General features: G+C 40.5%; 1 protein-coding gene across 3 annotated transcripts in view; it reads right to left on the bottom strand.

Moving 5' to 3' along the window:
• The window catches only part of dachd (dachshund d), a 112,112-nt gene that overhangs the window by 10,784 nt on the left and 81,009 nt on the right, over window positions 1–20,319 (bottom strand). For 2 of the 3 annotated variants that reach the window (XM_085920059.1, XM_085920061.1), the window contains exons 4-6: window positions 14,353–14,525; window positions 13,665–13,830; window positions 13,455–13,586 (exon numbers count right to left, since the gene is read on the bottom strand). In XM_085920059.1, the coding sequence (XP_085776185.1) occupies window positions 13,455–13,586; window positions 13,665–13,830; window positions 14,353–14,525 (471 nt within the window). The remainder of the gene's footprint in view (window positions 1–13,454; window positions 13,587–13,664; window positions 13,831–14,352; window positions 14,526–20,319) is intronic. The other variant, XM_085920060.1, reaches the window with a different exon arrangement.

Genomic DNA, 20,319 nt, shown 5'->3' with positions numbered 1-20,319 from the left:
AAACACCTAATGAAAGATCAAAACACCGCAAGTTGGCGGGCGTTCAGGTTGATATAGTCGTCGCCCAGCTCCGATAAAATCACCATGTCAACGAGGGACGTTAGCAGACCTCTGGGAGAGCGGGCTTTGTAATTGATTCGTACCGGTGGCACTTTGTCGTCCTTATTTCGAGCTGGCATTAATCATAAATCATCGCTTTAACAAACTTGGGCGTCAGGCTTCCGCCGGCACCCTCAGCTCGACACAATATTGGATCACAGAGAATATTTGATGGCTTTGTTGCGACGGGGAAACAACCTGTCACGCCGTGGGAAAAGCAAACAGCGCGTTTTGCTCGACAGACTACGACGAGCGTACAAGCGCTTCTTGTCAGATAACATTTCCACTATGAGACGAGTTGAAGGAAGGGGGGGAAAAAAAGCAAATAAAATGTAATGAAATCAAAACATGAAATGGCTTAATGGAATTTGAACGTATAACCCGGCAGATTCACATCTTCTTCCGTTCAGCACACTTCTTGGATGTAAAGCCTGGCATGAGCTGGCGTGTTTATTCCTCACAATCGCTTCACGAGCGCAGTATTCAACTTAATTACGGCGAGCCGTCGGAACGGAGTGCTCTGCTTCCAGGTGATATTTCTGCAGGGCTGGCGAGGCTGCCAACAGCAGCTGTGACGGCAGCGTCGGTGTCCAGGCCCGACGCTGTGAAATACCGCCTGCAAAAACGGGCCGGTCACCCCGACGCCCCCACTCCTCCTCCCCGTTCCTGTCACCAATAACATTTCACGCACAACTGTTTCGCCGGATAATAGGAGCCACAAATAAAAACGGGGGCGCTGTAAATACAATGCATTGTGAATGAAACACCATAATTTAAATACCTCCACCGCAGCCTCCATAACTCCCTCCTTTCTCCATCTTCCTGCTTTGAATAGCTGCAGAGGGAGTCCTTGACAGCGTGCAAGCAGTGATGAATTACCTATCCAGTTAATTTTCTCACTCCTCTACTGTTGTGCTGCTAAAACACCAGGCCAGGCATTCACTTGGCTATAAATACATACCAAAAAAATATAATAAATATATAAAAGTGAATCACTTGGAGGGCTATAGGATTGTGTCCAATTTACATGTGATTATATTTGTGCGGAAAGCAGGAACTTGGACCTTAAATTAAAACAATATGAAAAGCCCCCAAAATAACATGCTATTACTTATGATTAGAAAAATAAATACAAAATATTTGAAGTTGCTTTTATGGAATGATATGTTGTAGCATTTGTGATGTGAGAGGTACTTCGACAGTGAATAGAATAAGTAAAATAATATAAAATGCGACTAGAATTATTGTACATACATCGCATATCTAATTTAGTTGGTCACGTAACTAGAATATTTTTTTGCTGTGATTGAAGCCTATCAAATAATAATAACAACAATAATAATAATAATAATAATAATAATTATTATTATTATTATTATTATTGTATAAAGAAAAGTATATGTGAAGATATGCGTACAGGTTATTAAAGCTAAAATGTTGCATAAAATAAAAAATAAAAAACTAATCATCTAAAAAGTAAAAAAAAAACATCTCAAAGTAGCACATAGGCCTATTTATTGCACCTTTCAAAATTCAAAATAAAAAACATGTTCATGTGATGACATTTGTGTATCATGTAGCACTTGGAATTTTGGACTATAAATATAACGGACAAAATAGATAAATAAATTATATGCTTCATGTGAATTTTTGCTATGTAAGCAAGCAAAAATATGCATTAAAGTGGCCTAATTTTTTTTTTCATTGTGACAGAAACACACTGCAATCTGTGGCAAAGCCAGAGGAGAAAAACCTTGGGAAATTTAGCTGCAATCTTGGGATAAATAGCTGTAATTGACCTTGGGAGTTGAAAATGTGCCATATGTTTCTGGTTCCTGTGTTTGAAAGCGACTCCCTCAGGACATTGCTGAAGCGGGGAGAGGGAGGTGAGGAGGAAAGACAGACAAAGAAAGAGAGGGGGGGTGGGAGAGGCAGGAGGATAGTTAAAAAGACAGAGGAGATGGATGCGTAGATGGCGACGGCACAAGAACAGAATGATTGAAATAGTGACAAGAGCAAGAGAGGGAGATAGGGCAAAGGTACACTGGGCTGGGCCAGTCAGAATGATATATTGACAGGTGAAGCTTTTGTCCTTGCGAGTGCCGCTCCTCCCAGCAGGAGATGCTTAAAAAAAAAAAAAAAGCAGCCGCTTGTCAGCACGGACTCCTCACTGCACAATTACATTGGATTTGCCTAGCCCCAGAACCTCCTCCTTCAAATGGACCAGTTATGACCTCTCGGACAGCCATTAGAGGCTAACGCGGCGCTGATTCCACCTGCACTTAAAAGCAATGGATTTGGAAAATCTTGTCAAGGGGAATCATGTGTCTGCCGCTGCAAGTGCAAGCGATGCAGGCAGGAAAGAGGAGTTGTGTGCAATTTGAGCACTTAAAAAAAAAAACACGAGACTTGCTTATCTTGCAATTGCTGTCTGTACTTGAAAGCGTCTTTCAGGCTAAGTAGACTCAACTGGATGGCCTGTCTAAATGGATGGATATGAGCAACAATATTAATCAAAGTAAACATGCTCGTCTGTGTATTTCGCTCTACTCACTATTGACAACTTACAGATACAATTTCTGTCCATCCATTTTCAACACCGGGTTGCTGGAGCCTATCCCAGGTGACATTGAGCGAAAAGCAGACGACACTCTGAACTGATCGGCTATGATATTTTAGTACATATAGGTGCCCGGAAAGAACCCAGACTGGTCCCTGAGCTGAAAAAGTTCTGCTTCACTTGCAAAGTGAACAAAGTAAACATGCTGATAGATGTATGCAAAAAAGCAACCACACAGTCATTAAACACACACATATGTGCACACGTACAAAAACACACACACACACACACACACACACACACACACACACACACACACACACACACACACACACACACACACACACACACACACACACACACACACACACACACACACACACACACAACTAATGTGGTCTCATCACATTGAAGCTAATTTCCTTTTCATCACGGAGAGAGGAAAATGAGAGTTTGCCTCATCCCTGCTGGGGGACAAAGTCAAGGGCCCCCGGTCGGGATTGGGCTCGATTAACAGGTAACATTTGGCACTCACTCTCTTATCGCAGCGTGAAAATCAAAACGTGGTGTTTTTTTTTTTTTTTTTCCCCCTCCTCCCATCGCTTCAAGATGAAATCGCTTGGTGCACAAAGCCATTTAGAGAGCGGGAGGAGAGAAGGTGAGCGGGATAATCAGGCTGGCCACTGGGCCGTGTTTTCCTAAATGCTCTCCAAAACATTACTGTGCACAGGCATTAAATTAGCGGCGGCCCACCTTAAAATGTTGACATTTAACGTGACTTTTTGGAGAGTGACACCCTCATATTTTTCTCGTTGGATATCATTAAATCTCAACTGCCCTATGGCCGTGCCTTTCCATTAATAACCCATTCCGACTGTTGCCTCCCCTCCCTCCCTCTCTCTCTCTCTCTCTGGCTCGCCACATTGTTAAAGTGACAACTCCATTGCTTTTGCTTTAATAATAAATTGAATCATATTCTCAAAGCCGCATGAAGACAGAGAAACAGATGGACATAATAAATCCTTTAGTGTCAAGTTACAAAAGATGCTAAAATGGAGCTCACCTAAGTCGTTTATCACCACACACTAGTATTTTGGAAAACTTAGAGTTTGTTTGTATGTTTTTGCTAGCAAAATACTTAAATGTTGGTTTGTACATTTTTCTCATACTTACTAAGTGGACTTTTTTTAGTGACTGTCGAGAGTGTGCTGCATGTCCAACTTTTGCAAAATCATGTCTCCAAGCCGTTTAATGTGTTCATAACAGTATTGGTGTAGATATGGACTCATCATCAAAGAGATGTACTCAACCGTTCACGCTGTTAATTTACATGCATGCATAAAGCGCATTATTGCGTTAAGTGGCGGGAGAAGGCCCAATTAGAATCAACTTAAAGAATCTAATCATGCATGAACACCGCCGCACAGACAACGATCCACCCTTGTGTTCCACCGTGTATATGAGGTGTGGCGCTACTAATAAGAGAAGATTATGAGCTACAAATTGAACTTTAGTGGCGTGCGTTTAAAGGCGGAGGATACAAGCGTGTTTCATCATTCGCTCAGTCAGAACTAAACAGCAAAGACGTGCGAGACAGCGGAAGAGGGAAGGTAACGAGGGATCTGCGTCGACTTCCAACTGGGAGGAAGATATCTTGTCTTTTTATGCGGCCCGTGTCATATTTATTGCATAAAGGTCAGAGTGTTCATTTGTTCAAAGTCAGCATTTTGCCTCCCTCCTATCCGCCATGTAATAAATGCAGGGGGCTGTGTCATTATCGAACCTACGAGGATTTCAGGCTCGGCCGACTGTGATGACTGCATAAAAGCGTGCGGGACTTTTAGTTCCCGCCTTTTCCGACGAGCTCTTAAAGCCACCTTCGATAAAAGGTGGCCCTTTTGTGAAGGGAAGTTAGCGAAAAGGTTTTAACGGCGATCCGTAACTGTTTGCAAGATAACACTACAAAAGGAACTAAGAATTACAATGGAACATCTGAGGTCGCGCTAACAACAACATTCCAGCCTTTATTGAAGCTGTGATTTATATTGCGGCCGACTGTTTATTGACACAAGAATCCAAGAGATTAAAATTGATTGGCCAGTTTGCCTGACTCATTCTCATTTCCGAGGGGGATCATTTGTACTGTATATGCCGCTAATCTCTGCGTGACCCACTAATCATCCAGCCATTTATTCCTCACTCTTTGTTTACTTTGCCTTTTGTTTGCCATTTATGAATTCATTAGAGCGCCTCCTCACGCGGCTTAACGTGGAAGGTGACTGGGGAGTCCTGTGTGTACCCGATAGCGCCGTCAGAATACAACCAACATAAGCGGCAATTACACGTTGCTAATAATTAAGCATTCAGACCAAATAAACGAACAAATGAAAGAGAAAATCCATAACTGTCCGTTTTTTTTCATCAAAGTAGTATTAGTGGTATTCTGGAGTTAGGAGGTAACAACTACCTATTTGGAGGAAACTGTGTTGCGCAATAACTTTGCTTTTATAACTGTGAGAGCTATCCACCTGCTTTTCAGTTTTCAGTATCATTCACTCCCCGCACTCCCCTGCTATTCGGTTAGCAGACAAAAATTCGATCAAATCGATCGCCATGAATTTTAATGATCAAGTAATCAACGAGAGACAATGTTTTAGAATAAGAGTTTCCAAATTTTCTAATTTGTCCAAATTTTCTAATTTGTCCAAATCTTCTAATTTCAGACTCAAAATGATTTAACTGATTTTGCTCATCCTTCAACAAAAAACATACGGATTCATCTTTTGTGTTTAATGACAGCAAGATCTTTGCAAACATACATTTGCGCTTTGTAAAACAATGACCACCAATCTATTTCTTTCCTTGGCATTTCTGATTTCCTCCAGTTTTTATTTTGTTTCAGCAAAAGAGCAAAGTTCCTTTGAACTTACCCAAACACAAGATATCATTAGAAAGGCCATGAGATCCACTGCAGAGCACACCAGGACTTAGGGTAGCTCAAATGAGTCAAAAACTATATACTGAAATCAAACGTTGACTACAACGGACACAAATGCGTCTCAGGAGTCCTGTTTGACTTTCAAGGGTCTACCCATGAAAAATTGTGGTGAACTTAACTGCCATGTTTTGATCAAACTGTGAACAAGAGCGGCAAATCCCTCATAATTGTCTTTTTTTTAGCGGAACAAGTCTTAGTATTAAAAGTGGACATATAGCCTCGCAATAACTGTTTTAGCTTCAACATGTCTTTGCCTAGTTTAGTCGTCCACTGGGAGCAGCTCCGCTGGCACTAATCCATACTTGTACTCTACTTGGCTTGCTTTTTAACAACGATGATGAAGACATGAACAAAAAGAAGCAGAAGAAGAAGAAGCGGAGACTTGAAAAGGACTGGCTTAGAACAACACTTTGCAAAGACGGATGCAAATCCATTAGTCGTTTCACAGTTATAAAAATACTTAAGGGGCCCTTTTAATCGTGGTAACGTGTTAAATGCGCGGAAATCTGTTTTGATAACATTATTCATAACACCGGCTTTGCTCGTGTGAATTAATAACACTTCATTTTCAGACGCTCAAGAAAAGCTGGCACGGTATTTGCAGCTAAAGAGATTAATTTTCAAACACCTAATTGACAGACTGAGGTTATACAGGATAAGCAACACATTCTATAAGGCAGCAGCTGCAAAGTCAAGGTGACTGGAATACTGAGGAAAAAAGGCTTTCATGAAAAAAAACAGAATAGAGAGCAGAAAGGGAGGGAGTGAAGAAAATTAGTCCTGAAGCACTTTTCCACCACACGCCCCCTATTCTTCCTCTCTTTATTAGGAATGATTTACTTTCATGGTGGAAGGATATAAAAGCTCGAGTATAGCCGCGTAATTATCGCTGAGTGAAAATTTAGAGGTTTGACTCACAATGTCCTCAAGTCGGCTATCGAGCAGACCGCCAGACGATAAGAGAGGCCGCCGCGCTGCGCTCCAGGCATCCCATTGCTTGCGTTTTTTACGAGCGCTGCCAACGAGGAGCTCCACTCGCGAGTCTGTAAACAGGACGGGAGCGCTGCGAACGAGCAGGGCCGCTCGCTGTTTACCTTGGCAAGCCATGGCCTCAGCGTGTCGGCGGCATCCCTTAATTACTGTTTACATGCAAATATTAAATTATACAAAAAAGACCCCCTCCCTTGCATGAACGTCTCCAAAAGTACAGAAATACATATTCAGGGTCAACCTTATCTGTCCGAAACAGTCGCCACAGCCAAGATATGTATTGTTTTGAATCACAAATTTTTCCACATTGTACATAATCTTCATAATTGCTTAATGCTGTTGTCCAAGGGCGTCGGGATGGGAACGTGCTGCTGCGATCTGCATAATAGCAGATGCTCAGATATGTAAAACTCACCTTGTGTGCTCTCAGGGAGCAAGGATAGCAAAAAGAATAATAATACAAAAAAAAAGCTTGTTAAAAACACTTTGTTGCAATTCCCTCGAGAAGTTAAAGTGGACGTCAAGTCCAAAAGTTTGTTCACAATATGTTCAACGTAGCCCCACCAGTCAAAACACTGCTTTGATAAATATTGCGTATGCAAAATATTAAGTAGCAAAATCACCTGTTTTTATGTTACCTTTTACTGTCGACTGCAAATGACATCACATACCTAGGTGCTCAGGTAACGACCAATCACGCGTCACTTGTTGTTGAAAATTAGACATGGCACTGTAAATCAACAAATCACGGGAAAGATCTTCTCATTTGCCAAAAACATGCATGTTAGATTGGTCAAAGACTAAATTGTTCATGTAATTTGGATTCCGTATACCCATAATTTTAGACACACTTGCATAATCTAATTTGATTCCATTTCGAACTTTTGATCCTGTTGTAAAATTTGTTTGATTGTATATTATGTGTAGTGTGATTATTTTTGCCTATGTAGTCCCAATTCTTTTCATATATGCCTATAGGCGTTTGAGCAAAAAAAAAAAAGAAAATATGTTACGACACTCTGACATTGATGCTATGCCTATCATTAAAAGTTTGACGTGTTGAGCTCCTTCTCTTCATTTACGCTGACTTTAATGCTGCGTGTTGTGTTGGTACCTCTCAGTGTCCTTGGCGCTCGCAACTTCAAACGGGGTGCTGACTACCTGACTTTTTTTTCGGTCGAAGGAGGCGAGATCATTAGCCATCAGAGCCCCTGAAATGTGACTTGGCAGACAATAATGCTTTGTGATCAAACAACTTGTCAGTGCGTGGCGTTGAAATGAAAGTGTGCAGAAAAAAATAATTCAATAGAGGATCAATCAAATTTCTTCTTGCACCATGTGAGCAGGAATGCTGATAGTGCAAGAGTGGGGACGCGGGAGTTCATTTGGATATTTGTTCTCCGCTCATGAATGTTCCATCGCGTGACACCATCTCCTCGCTAATCACATTTCACTCAGGTGGGTGGTGGTGAGGGGGGGATGCTTTTAAGGACGTTGAAAAGAGAGAGGTTCTTTTTAATCTTTGAAATGCCTCAAAAGTGACAGAATGCTCTCTCCTGCCAAGACGGAGAGCGTCGGATGGGGAGATAAATATGCTGTGGTCAGCTAAGTGTATCTAGTGAGCAGAGAGGCAAATTTAATAATGCATTATCATTCACTGGCGAAGGTGAAATCTGCCTGTCCATCAGGAGGCTCGGCCCTGTTTCATGTTACCCTTCAGTGCAAATGAACAAGTGCTTTACTCAGCCAGAGCAGAGATGCACACGAGGCAGTGCAGAGAGGCCTCGCTAAATATGGAACGTCAAGAAAAACAGGTCGGCAATCAAAGGAATCATTGTTGAATGTGAAGATGAACGATCAAGCGCCTCGATTTGGAATTGGAAGTTGTTTGTGCACCTTTGGTGATCTTAGGCCTTTTTTCTCACTGGGCAGATTTTGGACTGGTTATTTTCAAAGGTGCTTTCACACGAGCAAGTTTTATTTTTATTTTATGGGACTCTAGTTGGGTTTGGTGGGGTTGAGTTAGACATCTGTAAACACAGTAAATGAACTCTGGTCTAAGACTTACTGCAAGACACACTTCAGTGTTGCTTTTAACTCACTCTAGTGTGACTTACTCAATGTGAAATTAGTTGAGAGCACCTTAGTAAGCTGTTACTTTTTTTGGTATGAATAGCAACAGGTGGATAAACAGGTTCATTGTACCTTCTAATAGGGGCGCCTTTCTTTTGCCTGTCACTATACAACACTGGCATAGATAAATGAACAAAGACGTATTTGCAATTAATAAGCACAGGATTTCACAACACCGAAACGTTCGTCTTCAGGCATAAACACAACCGCTTTTGTCCATATGGCGCTAATCAACGAAACCTGAAAAGTTCTCTTGTGGGGCTTTAAGTCGAATTGGTAATTTTTTCCTCAGCATCCTTGATGACCTGCCCTGCCACACGAGTGTGTCATTTGTACCTTGACCTCTGCTCCCAAAACCTTGTAGTTCAAAAACAGATAGCACTGGCAGCTAACAGAAGGAAGCTGTATGCTTTTGAATGCTCAAAAATCATTTTGGTGATGAAACTACTGATTAGACTGGTGACACGTCTTTGGTTTTAGCAGTTAGCAGGATGTCCTGTTTACACTGCGGTGTAAGTTTTTATTTTTTTATCTTATGCTTATCTCCTTATGGCAATTTCCTTTGTGTTTACATTCTTGTGATTACTAAATGATGAGTGCATCATTATGTGGTTTGCCATGACACATTTGGGTGTCAGACTTCTGGTTTTGGTTTCTGGTGGTCAACAATATGTAATCAATCACTTCTGTAGGGAAACATTCTTTTTTTTGTGTGACAGTTTCCCAAACACAAAATTAACCCATACATTTAATCACTCAAAAATATTATATATTTTTCTGCTCCAAGTTGAGCGAAGGAATACGTTTGTTTACGTTTTTGTTATATAGTAGGTTATGTTTCTAAAACCCAAACATACTTCATATATTGCTGTGTAACCATCACGCAATCAGTTTTGTATCTCAAAACACATCAGGCAAACCTTTATCTGCCTCAATCTAAGCAACACACTCATCTCAACCATCAAATAATGTTATACTATTTTTAGCTTGTTATTCTAGCCTAGCCTTGAGGCGACTAAACCAAAAAAAAAAAAACTGTCCGACATTTCAGCAACTCTTGAAGATAGGTGTAACTTATTGTTGGCAAAACACGCCCCCCCCCCCCCCCCCCCCCCATGGAATTCACATGAATGGTTCGAAGTACATGCATATGGCTGGCATTTCAAACACGCTCACCCAAAGAAATGAAATGATGTCAAGCCGTTTGATGTCCGGAGTGGGTTTTACAGCCAAAGGCTTTCAAATGTCCCCCCCTTGTTTGCCGAGGCTACCTGCTGTTTTCACAAGACAGAGGCTCTTCTCGTTTGAAGCTGTTCAATTAGTCACATGTGAGAACTTTATACTTTAAACAATAAACATCATCTAATCTCACTATCCTTGTTTTTTTTATCCAGAACTTTTTTTGGGGCCCAAAGACAGAAAAAAACAACAACAACCCAGGACCATCTGGCTTGTCTGCGCTAGGTGACACAACGTCGGAAAAAAGCTTGACAACAAACAGCCTTTGTCCTGCCACTAGATGACATTGCAACATCTTTTTGGGATTCCTATTTAAATGGGGACGTTTCTCTGGCGTTCCCGCTGTGCACAAGATTAATTGAGCGCTCGGCCAGGATCGTAAAGATCAAACAAGTGGGGGCGATATCATTAAACTATCGGAATGCTATCTCTAAACAAACCAACGTGACAAACGGGGCCCTAATTAAAAAGCTGGCCATAAACAAAGCCTCCTGAACAATGGTTTATTTTATTCATCTAACGCATCGTGTAATATCGTTACAGTTCACTATATCTATCATTAATTTTATTCCCTTCACTTAAAGCTTTTATTGGAATTACTTTGGTTATTAGTTAGTTCTTAATGTATCGGCCGGTGGTGGCGACCATCTCTCTTATCTCGCTGCATAAACCTGTGCATGTTATTCAAATTGCCTCATTTATTATGATAGCTTCCTCATGTAAATTGTGCTGACTGCTCGCCCTTGTGCAGTCCTCATTAGACTAATGAAAACCTTCAAACGAAAAAACTAAACAAGCTGCCAAATAAAAGGTTCCGGGGTTATTATGAAAATTACAACTGTGCGAGCGGCGAGGAGCTCTCTTCATTAATTCATGCTCAGCAAATTGCTAACTAATTTGGTTGCACTCCTCTGCATTAATGGGTTATTTCATAAAAAACTACAAAAATAAATATTTTTTTTACCCCATAGTGCAAGACCTCAGAAGAGAGCAGAATCCTAATAAAGTCTGGCGACATATCGGGAATTGTCAACGCGGAGTGTGTAAAATGCGTGAGGGTCACTTGGTTGGAATTGCTCTTGGACTGTTAGCCCCCATTCGTCTGTCTTTTATGGATCCCTTGTGTCCATTTTCTGGCCACATCTAAACTAAACTCTGTTAACTTTGACTATAACCTTGACCCGAGACTATACTTTGACACATCTTTAGGTCACAACTTAATAGAGGTGTGTGTTGAGTTTACACAAAAGCGAGAAACAATGTTTGATTAAAATGATTAGGATTTTTCTTATTATTTTTTAATACAGAACTAGTATTTTTTTGTCTTTATAAAAACTACACATTGAAGCAGGTTTTAGGGATATATTATAATTATTAATATAATCACAGTTTTTATTATTCCTCAAAATTACATTGTTTTTAAAATGCCCATAGCCAATCAAAAACATTTATCACATTGCTCAATATGGTTTCTAACATTATCATTGTTATTACCATTATTGTTGATGTTCTTTTGTTATCCTATTTGATCAAATGTTTTAATAATTTTGTTAAAATGGTAATGACCAATAAAAAGTGTTTCAAGTGGAGAGAAAGAGGTTTATTCACACTGAGACAGCTGCTTTTATCCTTTAGATCTTTGTTCTAAATATGCTACTATCTAAATGTGGTATATCATTGCATATACTGTATTGTTAAGAAAGCTGCACATTATTTCATTTGTGTCTTACTCGTAGTAGACAAAATTGGACATTAAAAAAAAAATAATGGCATGTCATGTGTTATGTCTTCCAAGATTCATACCATTACTGTATTAGGAGGATCTGTTGAAAATACACACATTACACACACACTTTTGGTGACCCATAAATTGTGTTCATGATCCTGCTAATTATTCCGATGCACTGCTTCACAGGCTGCGAGTGAAAGGCTAATAGTGATTTTCATGTCAGACTATTCAACAGGGAGCAAAGTGGATCCCGGTGATGATTTCCACAGTGGTTCTCGTATCATTATCACCTCGCCCCACCCCGCTTCACCCTGAGCACAGCATCACAACCTACACTGCTCCCTTCAAACCAATGGAGAATACTACAAATCTATTATTTGCTTCACTTTCTATGACTATAGACCATTTTCCTTTTTTTTCATTTCATAATGAAAAATCTTGACAGCAATTAATAAAACTATTCAAGCCTGTATGATATGACCGTGATACATTTCTTGAACATATCCACTCCCATGTGTGAAGCAAATGGGAATGAAAATTTGTGGTAATATCAATTAATTTGAGTTTAGTAACGCAATAGCAGAGCTCCAACTCCTAATTTGGATCAGCAATATACAGTAAATGGTGCACCTTTGTCGATACTCACATCCTACTTTAAATTGAATTTTAAACCTTGAGATGGATGAATTATTCAGAGACAAATTCACCTTTTGCACCATTATCCTGACTTTCATCACACTCATCACACTTCTAAAAAGTTTAAAGATAATTGGTTGCCATATTTTGGCAAATAGTGGCCAGCAGTGTTTAAATACACAACTACAAATATTACCAGTATGTTCAATTTGATCTCAAGTAGAAAACATAATTTTAAATAAGAAGGATTCAAACAAACACGTAACAAGTCTTCAATGCATATGAGGGATTGCTTCTGGTGTTGCTTTTTTGGTAATTATACGTAGTTACTACATGTTTTATCATTGATGAGAAACAAGGAGGCTATTATTTGTTTTAAATCAATGATGCTATAATTATGAACTGATAATTGAGACACAGAATCAATGGGGCCAATCTTTGAGGTATGTAGCAATATCTCCCAAAAATTCCATAAGAAGACAGAAAACTAATTACCTTGCATGTAACGGTTTATAATGACTTGGAGATGAAACTCTTTTTTTACATCACCTTTCACTTTTTTTAGATCAATTTTCAGATTAATTTCCTGACCTTTAATTCATCTTTAACAAGCTCTGTTATCTGACAACATTTTGACCTTTCACACCTTGCAGCCCAGCAATTAGCTTGAGGCAGAACCTTTGTGTATTACATTTCCTCAAATAGTGGCCCCTACCTTAATAGACAGCTTCTCAATTGATTCATAGCAATAAATGGCTACTTCAACTAGGAAAGGAAAAAAAAAACTTACTTCAACATAGTTGTTTACACAATTGTTCAGCGTATTTGTTGCAAACCAAAACAGTCGTACCTCAGAAATTAAACTGTGGAGATTTACCACAAGTTGGAAAATGACGTCCCTGTACAGTAGTAAGGTTTGATCTGATGTATGTATGTTTAATGATAACATCCCTTGTACACTCTTATGTGACCACTCGACAATGTGGTGTACAACTAATTTGTATTCCTTTAAAAATTGATTTTTGAATTAATCAATATAATCCAAAAATAGTGATGAAAAACAGACTTACCTTTTTCTGCATGCATCCTCTTTGCTTCATGGCTCATGTCATGGGCCAGGTCTCCCTCTTTCGGCCCAGGCGGGATGTTGGGGGACAGCCCCAGCAGAGCTTGGTTCATAGACAGGCCATTGTGGTGTGGCGCTGTGGACAGTAAAGTTGTCGGGCGGCTATGAGAACGCGTTTTAAAAAAGTGCAATGTTTAATCACGAGTTGACATACGTATCCTATCTGAAGAGCTTTCCGTGTGGGCGGGCGAGCTCGACACGCTGCTGCTGCGGTGAGACGACGGGTGGCTGCCGGGCCTTCGGTGGTCCTCCAAGGACGGGGCAGGGGATGGACTGTCTTGCATGCGCTCCTGCAAACCCTGCAGTGACAACACACAGCCCTAAAATAAATACAGTATATCCATTAGCTTTCATTGTTAATGATCAAAGACATTTTTTAAGTTTAAAAATAAAGTGGTTAGCTCATTTTTTTACATTGCATACAAACTAACAATAACATGGAGTTAAAATCCACCAAATATAGTTCATATTTAGCTCATTTGATGCCAGCCATTTTCAAAGCAGATTTCCACATATCACACAGCCATTTTAGAGCTTTTCTTCTGGTCTTTTGACACCCACAGATTATTGTGTTCTGTGACGATATAAACAGCAACCATACTAAAAGAAATAGTAGATGCACTTTTTCATCAGAAAAACAGTTTTTTTTTTCGACATATCGAACATGTCAAGAAGAACAGTAAAAAATAATTGAAGTCTTTTAACACATCTAACCACAGGGGCAGTAATTATGGAGGGCTGCATACGTCAGGCTTAAGTAGTAAAATTTTGTGGTGACTTATATTTTGTCAAATCAGGGCAGATATTTAAAATAAACATCTTATATGTAAATAATAACTCACCTTAATGACAGAGGTGACCATTCTGGAAGGCAGGCTCTGGCCCTGCGCCGCAGCAGCCATGTTGGCGATGGTGCTGAGGTGGTTCATCTGGCTCATGGCCATGGTGACGGAAGCCGGCGGCAGACTGACGGGGATCAACGGGTGAGGCATCATCATGAAGGGCAGTTCCAGGCCTGCCATGATGTGAAGAAGAGGTCGTTGGTTACTCAACGATGCGTATCACGGGTTTAATATTCACGAGGGGGAAACGGAATTTGCCGAAAGATATTTCCTGATGCTGTTAATTCTGCAATTCCCCACCCCTGAAATACTCTTTAAAAAGTCCAATAACATTTAAGTTGGAGCAATTGAATAATTCTCCATGTTAACATAATCGACATCAATGTTTTACTATGCGTTAACAATTGAGAAGGAACGCAATAATAAAGAAAATGGGGGATAAAAACTATCCACAGTCGTTCACACACCAAAGTTTACACAGCAATAAAAAGGAATCAATTATTCTCTGATGAATAAAAAATACGGGAATATTATGGAAATGGCCTTAATATTTAAATATAAAAACGGCACTAAAAACAAAGGAAATCTTGAAAGCCGCCATGACTAGTTAAGTACACTAATGATAAACCCGACGAAGGTTAATTATAGCAGCCCATCAGTCGGCATAATGAAGGAATTTCACTACCTCTTAGATCTATACACATTGCGGCTTCAGACGTATCTTTTAAATTATTCAATTGCAGTCCGCCGATGGACGCCTAATTGGGGGAAATTGAAGACGTTTAAACGGAAAAGAGCGTGGAATAATAAAGATACCACGGGGGGTTCGTAGTTAGCAGTGTGCTGTGCTTCTTTCATGAAAACATGGCAACTTCTACAAGGTCACAGTTAGGTATCTCTGTCCCCCACCAGCCCCCACCCCCACCCCTCCCTATCGTCCGTCCATACTCCTCTCGACAGGGACTTTGAACGGCTGAGGATCAAACGGGACTGTGAACAGTTTGGTCTGGTTCCTGCGCAACTCGCTTTAAAGACAACCTCATAGACACTCGGATACTGATTGAGCTTTTTTTGTTGTTGTTTTTTTTCCGTCCTTTTTCTTTCTCTCTCACTTGGCAGACTGGTTCAAGGTAATACAAAAAAAAAAGCTGATGTGCAAAAAAAAAAAAAAAAAACCCAGACAAAACATCAGTCGCTTAAGGGCAAGGAGATCGGCATGGCGACAACTCTAAAGAGAAGGACACTGGTTGGAAATGAAAGGGCTCTTTTTTCCAAAAGCAAGCATTGATTTCCATAAGAAAGATGCCTCGGTGGAGAGTATTCCCAAACAATATAAAAGATTAAAGCAAGCACCTTGCATCAGCGCTCGGACTGAATCAATTACTGCTCAGCAGGCAAAGCTTAAGTCAAACAAATAAGCAAAAAAAGGAAAGTCTGATTGCGGAGGTGCTTAATGTAGGACATCATGGAGAGGGTCTTGGCAACCCATCAACCATTCAAGGCTCCTCAAGGGCCTCTCAGGTAGGTTGCATTACACTCAGGGCCAAATACGTCCTCCCTTTCCAAATACATGAAGAGCTCGCCACCACTTGTCCTTGAGGCGAAATACATCACCTCTGTTCAAGGTATTAGTGTCGCTTTCAGCGACTGCCCAGCACCTTTCATGTCCGCCTTGTCCAAAACTGCCCACCCACACCCAAAAGCCCATTGAAAGGAGGGAAGGGGAATCTGCTACAGGCCAACAAGGCCTTGCATGTTTCGGTTTGTTGCTGATTGAGAGGATACAGGTGATAGGTGAGATACGATTTTTTGTTTGTTTGTTTGTTGATTGATATGTAATAACACGAATGTTACGTAAGACATGTCTGGTCGTGACAGCCCCTTGAATGGATTGTTTCTATTTCCATTTTTTGCAGTGAAAAACAATGGTTTCAAATTGCAGGTTGAAAAGGATTCAACCTTAGAGGTGTCATCGTGTAAGTGGTGACTTTCTTCTAGTAAAGTAGTATTTTTTTTCTCATTAAACAATCATAAAAAATAGCAAACTCGAGAATATGTCTCTGTCAGACTAGCTAAGCAGAGGCAGGAATCATCAGAATCAATTACTTGCATGGGTATAGTCGGAGTAAAGTTCAGTGCTGTAGGCATATTCGATTGTTTTCATTTATTTTCATTTTCATTGTAGGGTCATGAACATTTTTTGCAGCTTCCTTTACTTTTGCCTGCGTATGGTCAAGCGACACACACTGCTTCCTGTTGATTAGCCAAGACAAACAATCATTTGGACAGCCGGTGGGGGGAAAAAGATGGAATACCCGGCTGAGGAAATTAATATATGATGGTTTTCTCCCACATAAATACAAAATAATACATAGTTAGTCAAGGTCTGCCCATTATTAGGTAGAATGCATAATTTCTGTTCTGTAATTTCCGGTGCACCAGCAACTGTAGAGGGAAAGTCGCCAATCGACACTGTATAAAAAAAATAATAAAAAAAACCAGCAAGATCTTATAGGAGCTGATATCCTTAATCACCTCTAGTAGTGGCTTGGGTGAAAACTAAAAAAGTTACATACTGCAGTTTTAACTTCAAACTCATCGCAAAATTTTATATCCCTTCGTCAGCTGTATAATGATATACTCTGCTACTAAATTCGTGCAATACACGTTGCTATTGCAATTTCCAGCATTAAAGTTTAGAAGTGATGAAGAAGCGAATTCCCGCTATGCGTAAACAAAGCGTTTGGAGTCATTTACCGGAAGTGAGCCTGAGGGAGCCTCAAAGGTGAACACTGATGTGTCGTCATTAAAACAACAAATCACTTAATACCGACAAACAGCTAAGCTATTATGCTCACGCCTGGCTAAGCAAAGATCGGAATCGGCGGGGACGAACAGAGTGAATTAAAACAGCCCTCAGTGAGAGTGCAATTACTGTAAAGGGCTTGTTATGGCAAATTTCAAATTGCATGTTGTCAAAAAAATCCAAACAAAAGATAGAACGTTTTAAAATGATTAAATAGAGCTGTTGGCTACGTGGTGGACAGAAATGATAACCCGCCACCATCAATCTTAATATAAACAGGAAGTCTGCCTTTCGAATATATGAGAACAAGGAAAGCGGAAGCCTTTTACTCTTCTAACTTTGTTGCAGGCAGATTTCCCCTGACAAAAATTAAACTAGATCCTACTTGGCACTTTATTATCTCTTCAATGGAATGATTTATTGTTTGTGGAGCCGAGGAAGCGCAAAGAGAGAAGGGGGAGATTACATTTCCAGGCAAAGCTCTAGTCTGATCGTGTTTTCCGAGGAATAAAAGGGGAAAAAAAGGTTCCCGACAAACAATAATGTCAGCTGTAATTGATCAGAGGTCGCCGGCTGGGCCCACAGTAACGGCGGACTATTTAAGCGACAATCTGCCCCGACGCTTTTCAGACGCTGGCTAATGAAGCTGTCTGTCTTGGGCTATTTACCTTCTCTTAACTGGACGGCAGGAGATGTACTGTATGAGACAGCACCGGAGAGGATCTGTGAAATAGGGCCCGCACACGCCTGAGGAATGTCTAATTGGTTGGCGCCGCTCGAGCTCGGGATCTGGCGCTAATTAAATGCCTTGTTTAAAGCCTATCTGTCTTTGTTTGGAGCATCTGAACAATGCATCCTAGACAAACATTCCTGGTGGTTATCCTTTGAGTTTGATTTCAATTGGACGAGACAAAGGCCCGACTTGTTTGACCACTAAGCCGTTTGGTTGTTCCGAGTTGAGACACTTCTTCCGTCTCTCTGATCCTGTCAAACTCAATAGGAACATTCCACTATGCTGGCGAATGGACTGAGTCACCGCTCTGTACGCAGTTCAATCCCAGTCTGACTTTAATTGAGCGCATCAAAGTTGGATTCTTGCAAAAAATGGTGAGATGCCGGTATATCTTCATTAATAAGGGGGGGAAAAAAAGAACACAACTGCTTTAAAAATACTGCAAAAATCTAACACGTCAGTTAGCTTCGATAAACAATTTTCTGAAAAATAGTTGACGTGAAACAATCTTTCTTGATATATCAGTAACTGCACAAAAAAAATGAAAGAATCAGAGAATGAGCACAAAAAATAGCCGTCCGAGTTAATTATTTTATATAGTGCTATATGATTCTCTGCAAAGTTGAGTTTAGAGCTGATGGCAGGCTAATTTCCCAGAAGCCCATTCACGCTCTCTCCTGAAGGGCGTAAACAAGGCAGTCCTCATTTAAGTGAACTTGTAAAATGCCCCCATGTTGTATTTTGGCAACAAAGGTGAGCTATGAACAGCCTTTGTTGTGGTCATAGCAACCATTTGCGCGGCCCTAAGAGGAAATGAATACTGGGACGTTTAGCGGTCTCGAGCACTAATCAGCTCTTCATCTTTATTAGAACTGTTCATGCCGCTGAAAAAAATTACCGGAGCCATCGTTTTTGGAAGCCTGGCGGACACGACATCAAACAGCGAAAACCTCCATAAAGGTGTTGTGTTGTCTGGAGTTGTGCTACCACTTAGAACGCTTACATTACACACAGACGCATACACGCAGATGGCGGGTCGAGTCCAGGCAGGCGAGTCCTGGTTCTCATTATGGTGGGAGGAAGGTATCTGGCTTTGATGTAGCCACCCACAGCCCCACAGTGTCATTGAACGCAGCTCGGAAGAAAAGCTTTTGTGTTGACGCACTTAATGTTGATCATAAAGCAAACATGTTGCCTTTGTTAAATACGTCCTACACGAGCACACACACACACGAGGGAACGGATGCCGCCAAGACGACATAAACATGAAGCCTTAGATAATAATGTGCTATAGGTGCACGCAAAGACGACCTGAGACGAAACACATGCAAACAATATAGTTTACATTCCACAGGCCAGATGGAGACAAACCAAGCTGAGGTGTATCAACAAGCTGAATAATGTACATTTTACATTAGTATTAAAAACTAGCAATTTGAACAGAACGGTGGTCCACTGGTCAAATATAGTCCTGAAATATACATCCGTTACATCAAGTATTACCTTAAAATGTACAGATACTTGTATGTTGATGATAAAGAACACAAAAACCATTTTTTAAAGCTACACAAATGAATTGCAGTGGCTGGCTTTCTGCTTGCAAACAGTTGAGTAGCTGCAACGCACAGAGTTACACAAAAGGTCTGCAAGAAAAACAGGGTATTACAGCAAAGTGGAGACTGTATATTACAGCCACGTTCTGAGCTAGGGCAAAGCCGTAGACTAACTTTTGCACGAGATGATGAATCTATGACTTTTAATGTGTATGGTATCAACTTCAGCTACTCGAACTAAAGTACAGTACATATTGGGAACCCAAAATTGTGTTTGGGAAAGGATGGTTGATACTAACACCCCCCCCCATAAAAAATATACAAAAAAAGATTCAACATTATTTAGTTCTACATTTTAAAGGGAAATTAATTGAATGCACCATTTGGCTGCACACCACAGAGGCACTGTGGACACCCTCAACTAGTTTGCTGTCTAAAGAAAACCAAAACGACTTCAGCGATGATGAGCGGAGTTACAGCCTCGGCAGATCTGTGCTATGTGATATTCTGCGCAATATGACATTGAAACCTGTTTCAGAACAGAGCTATTCGCCCATCTCATCAAAAATAATATTCAAAAAGCAGTTAATTGGTCATTAGTTGATCAAACAGTTAATTGATCAGTCAGAGGTCCAGCCCGAGTTCAACCAATTAAACTTCAAGCATTTTCAAGCACAGGGATGTTAGCTAGCCGAGATAAGAAAGAAAATATTTCAGATTTGATGAGCTATAGAATAATTGCTTTCCTCTGAGAGGCAGCGGAGTGTAACATGTGGTCGAAATTATCAGCCAGACAGAGGTGTTTGTCCTTTAAGTGTATCGGGCTAACTTTTATGGGATCATTTAAAATCCCGGCGCTCTAATGGCATGCATTC

This window comes from Syngnathus leptorhynchus, chromosome 9 (genome assembly GCF_054491065.1).
Source record: "Syngnathus leptorhynchus isolate UIUO chromosome 9, UIUO_Slep, whole genome shotgun sequence".
In the NCBI taxonomy this organism is placed as follows: domain Eukaryota; kingdom Metazoa; phylum Chordata; class Actinopteri; order Syngnathiformes; family Syngnathidae; genus Syngnathus; species Syngnathus leptorhynchus.
The sequence above is the reverse complement of the archived record's forward strand: the minus strand, read 5'-3'. Positions and strand labels throughout refer to the sequence as shown.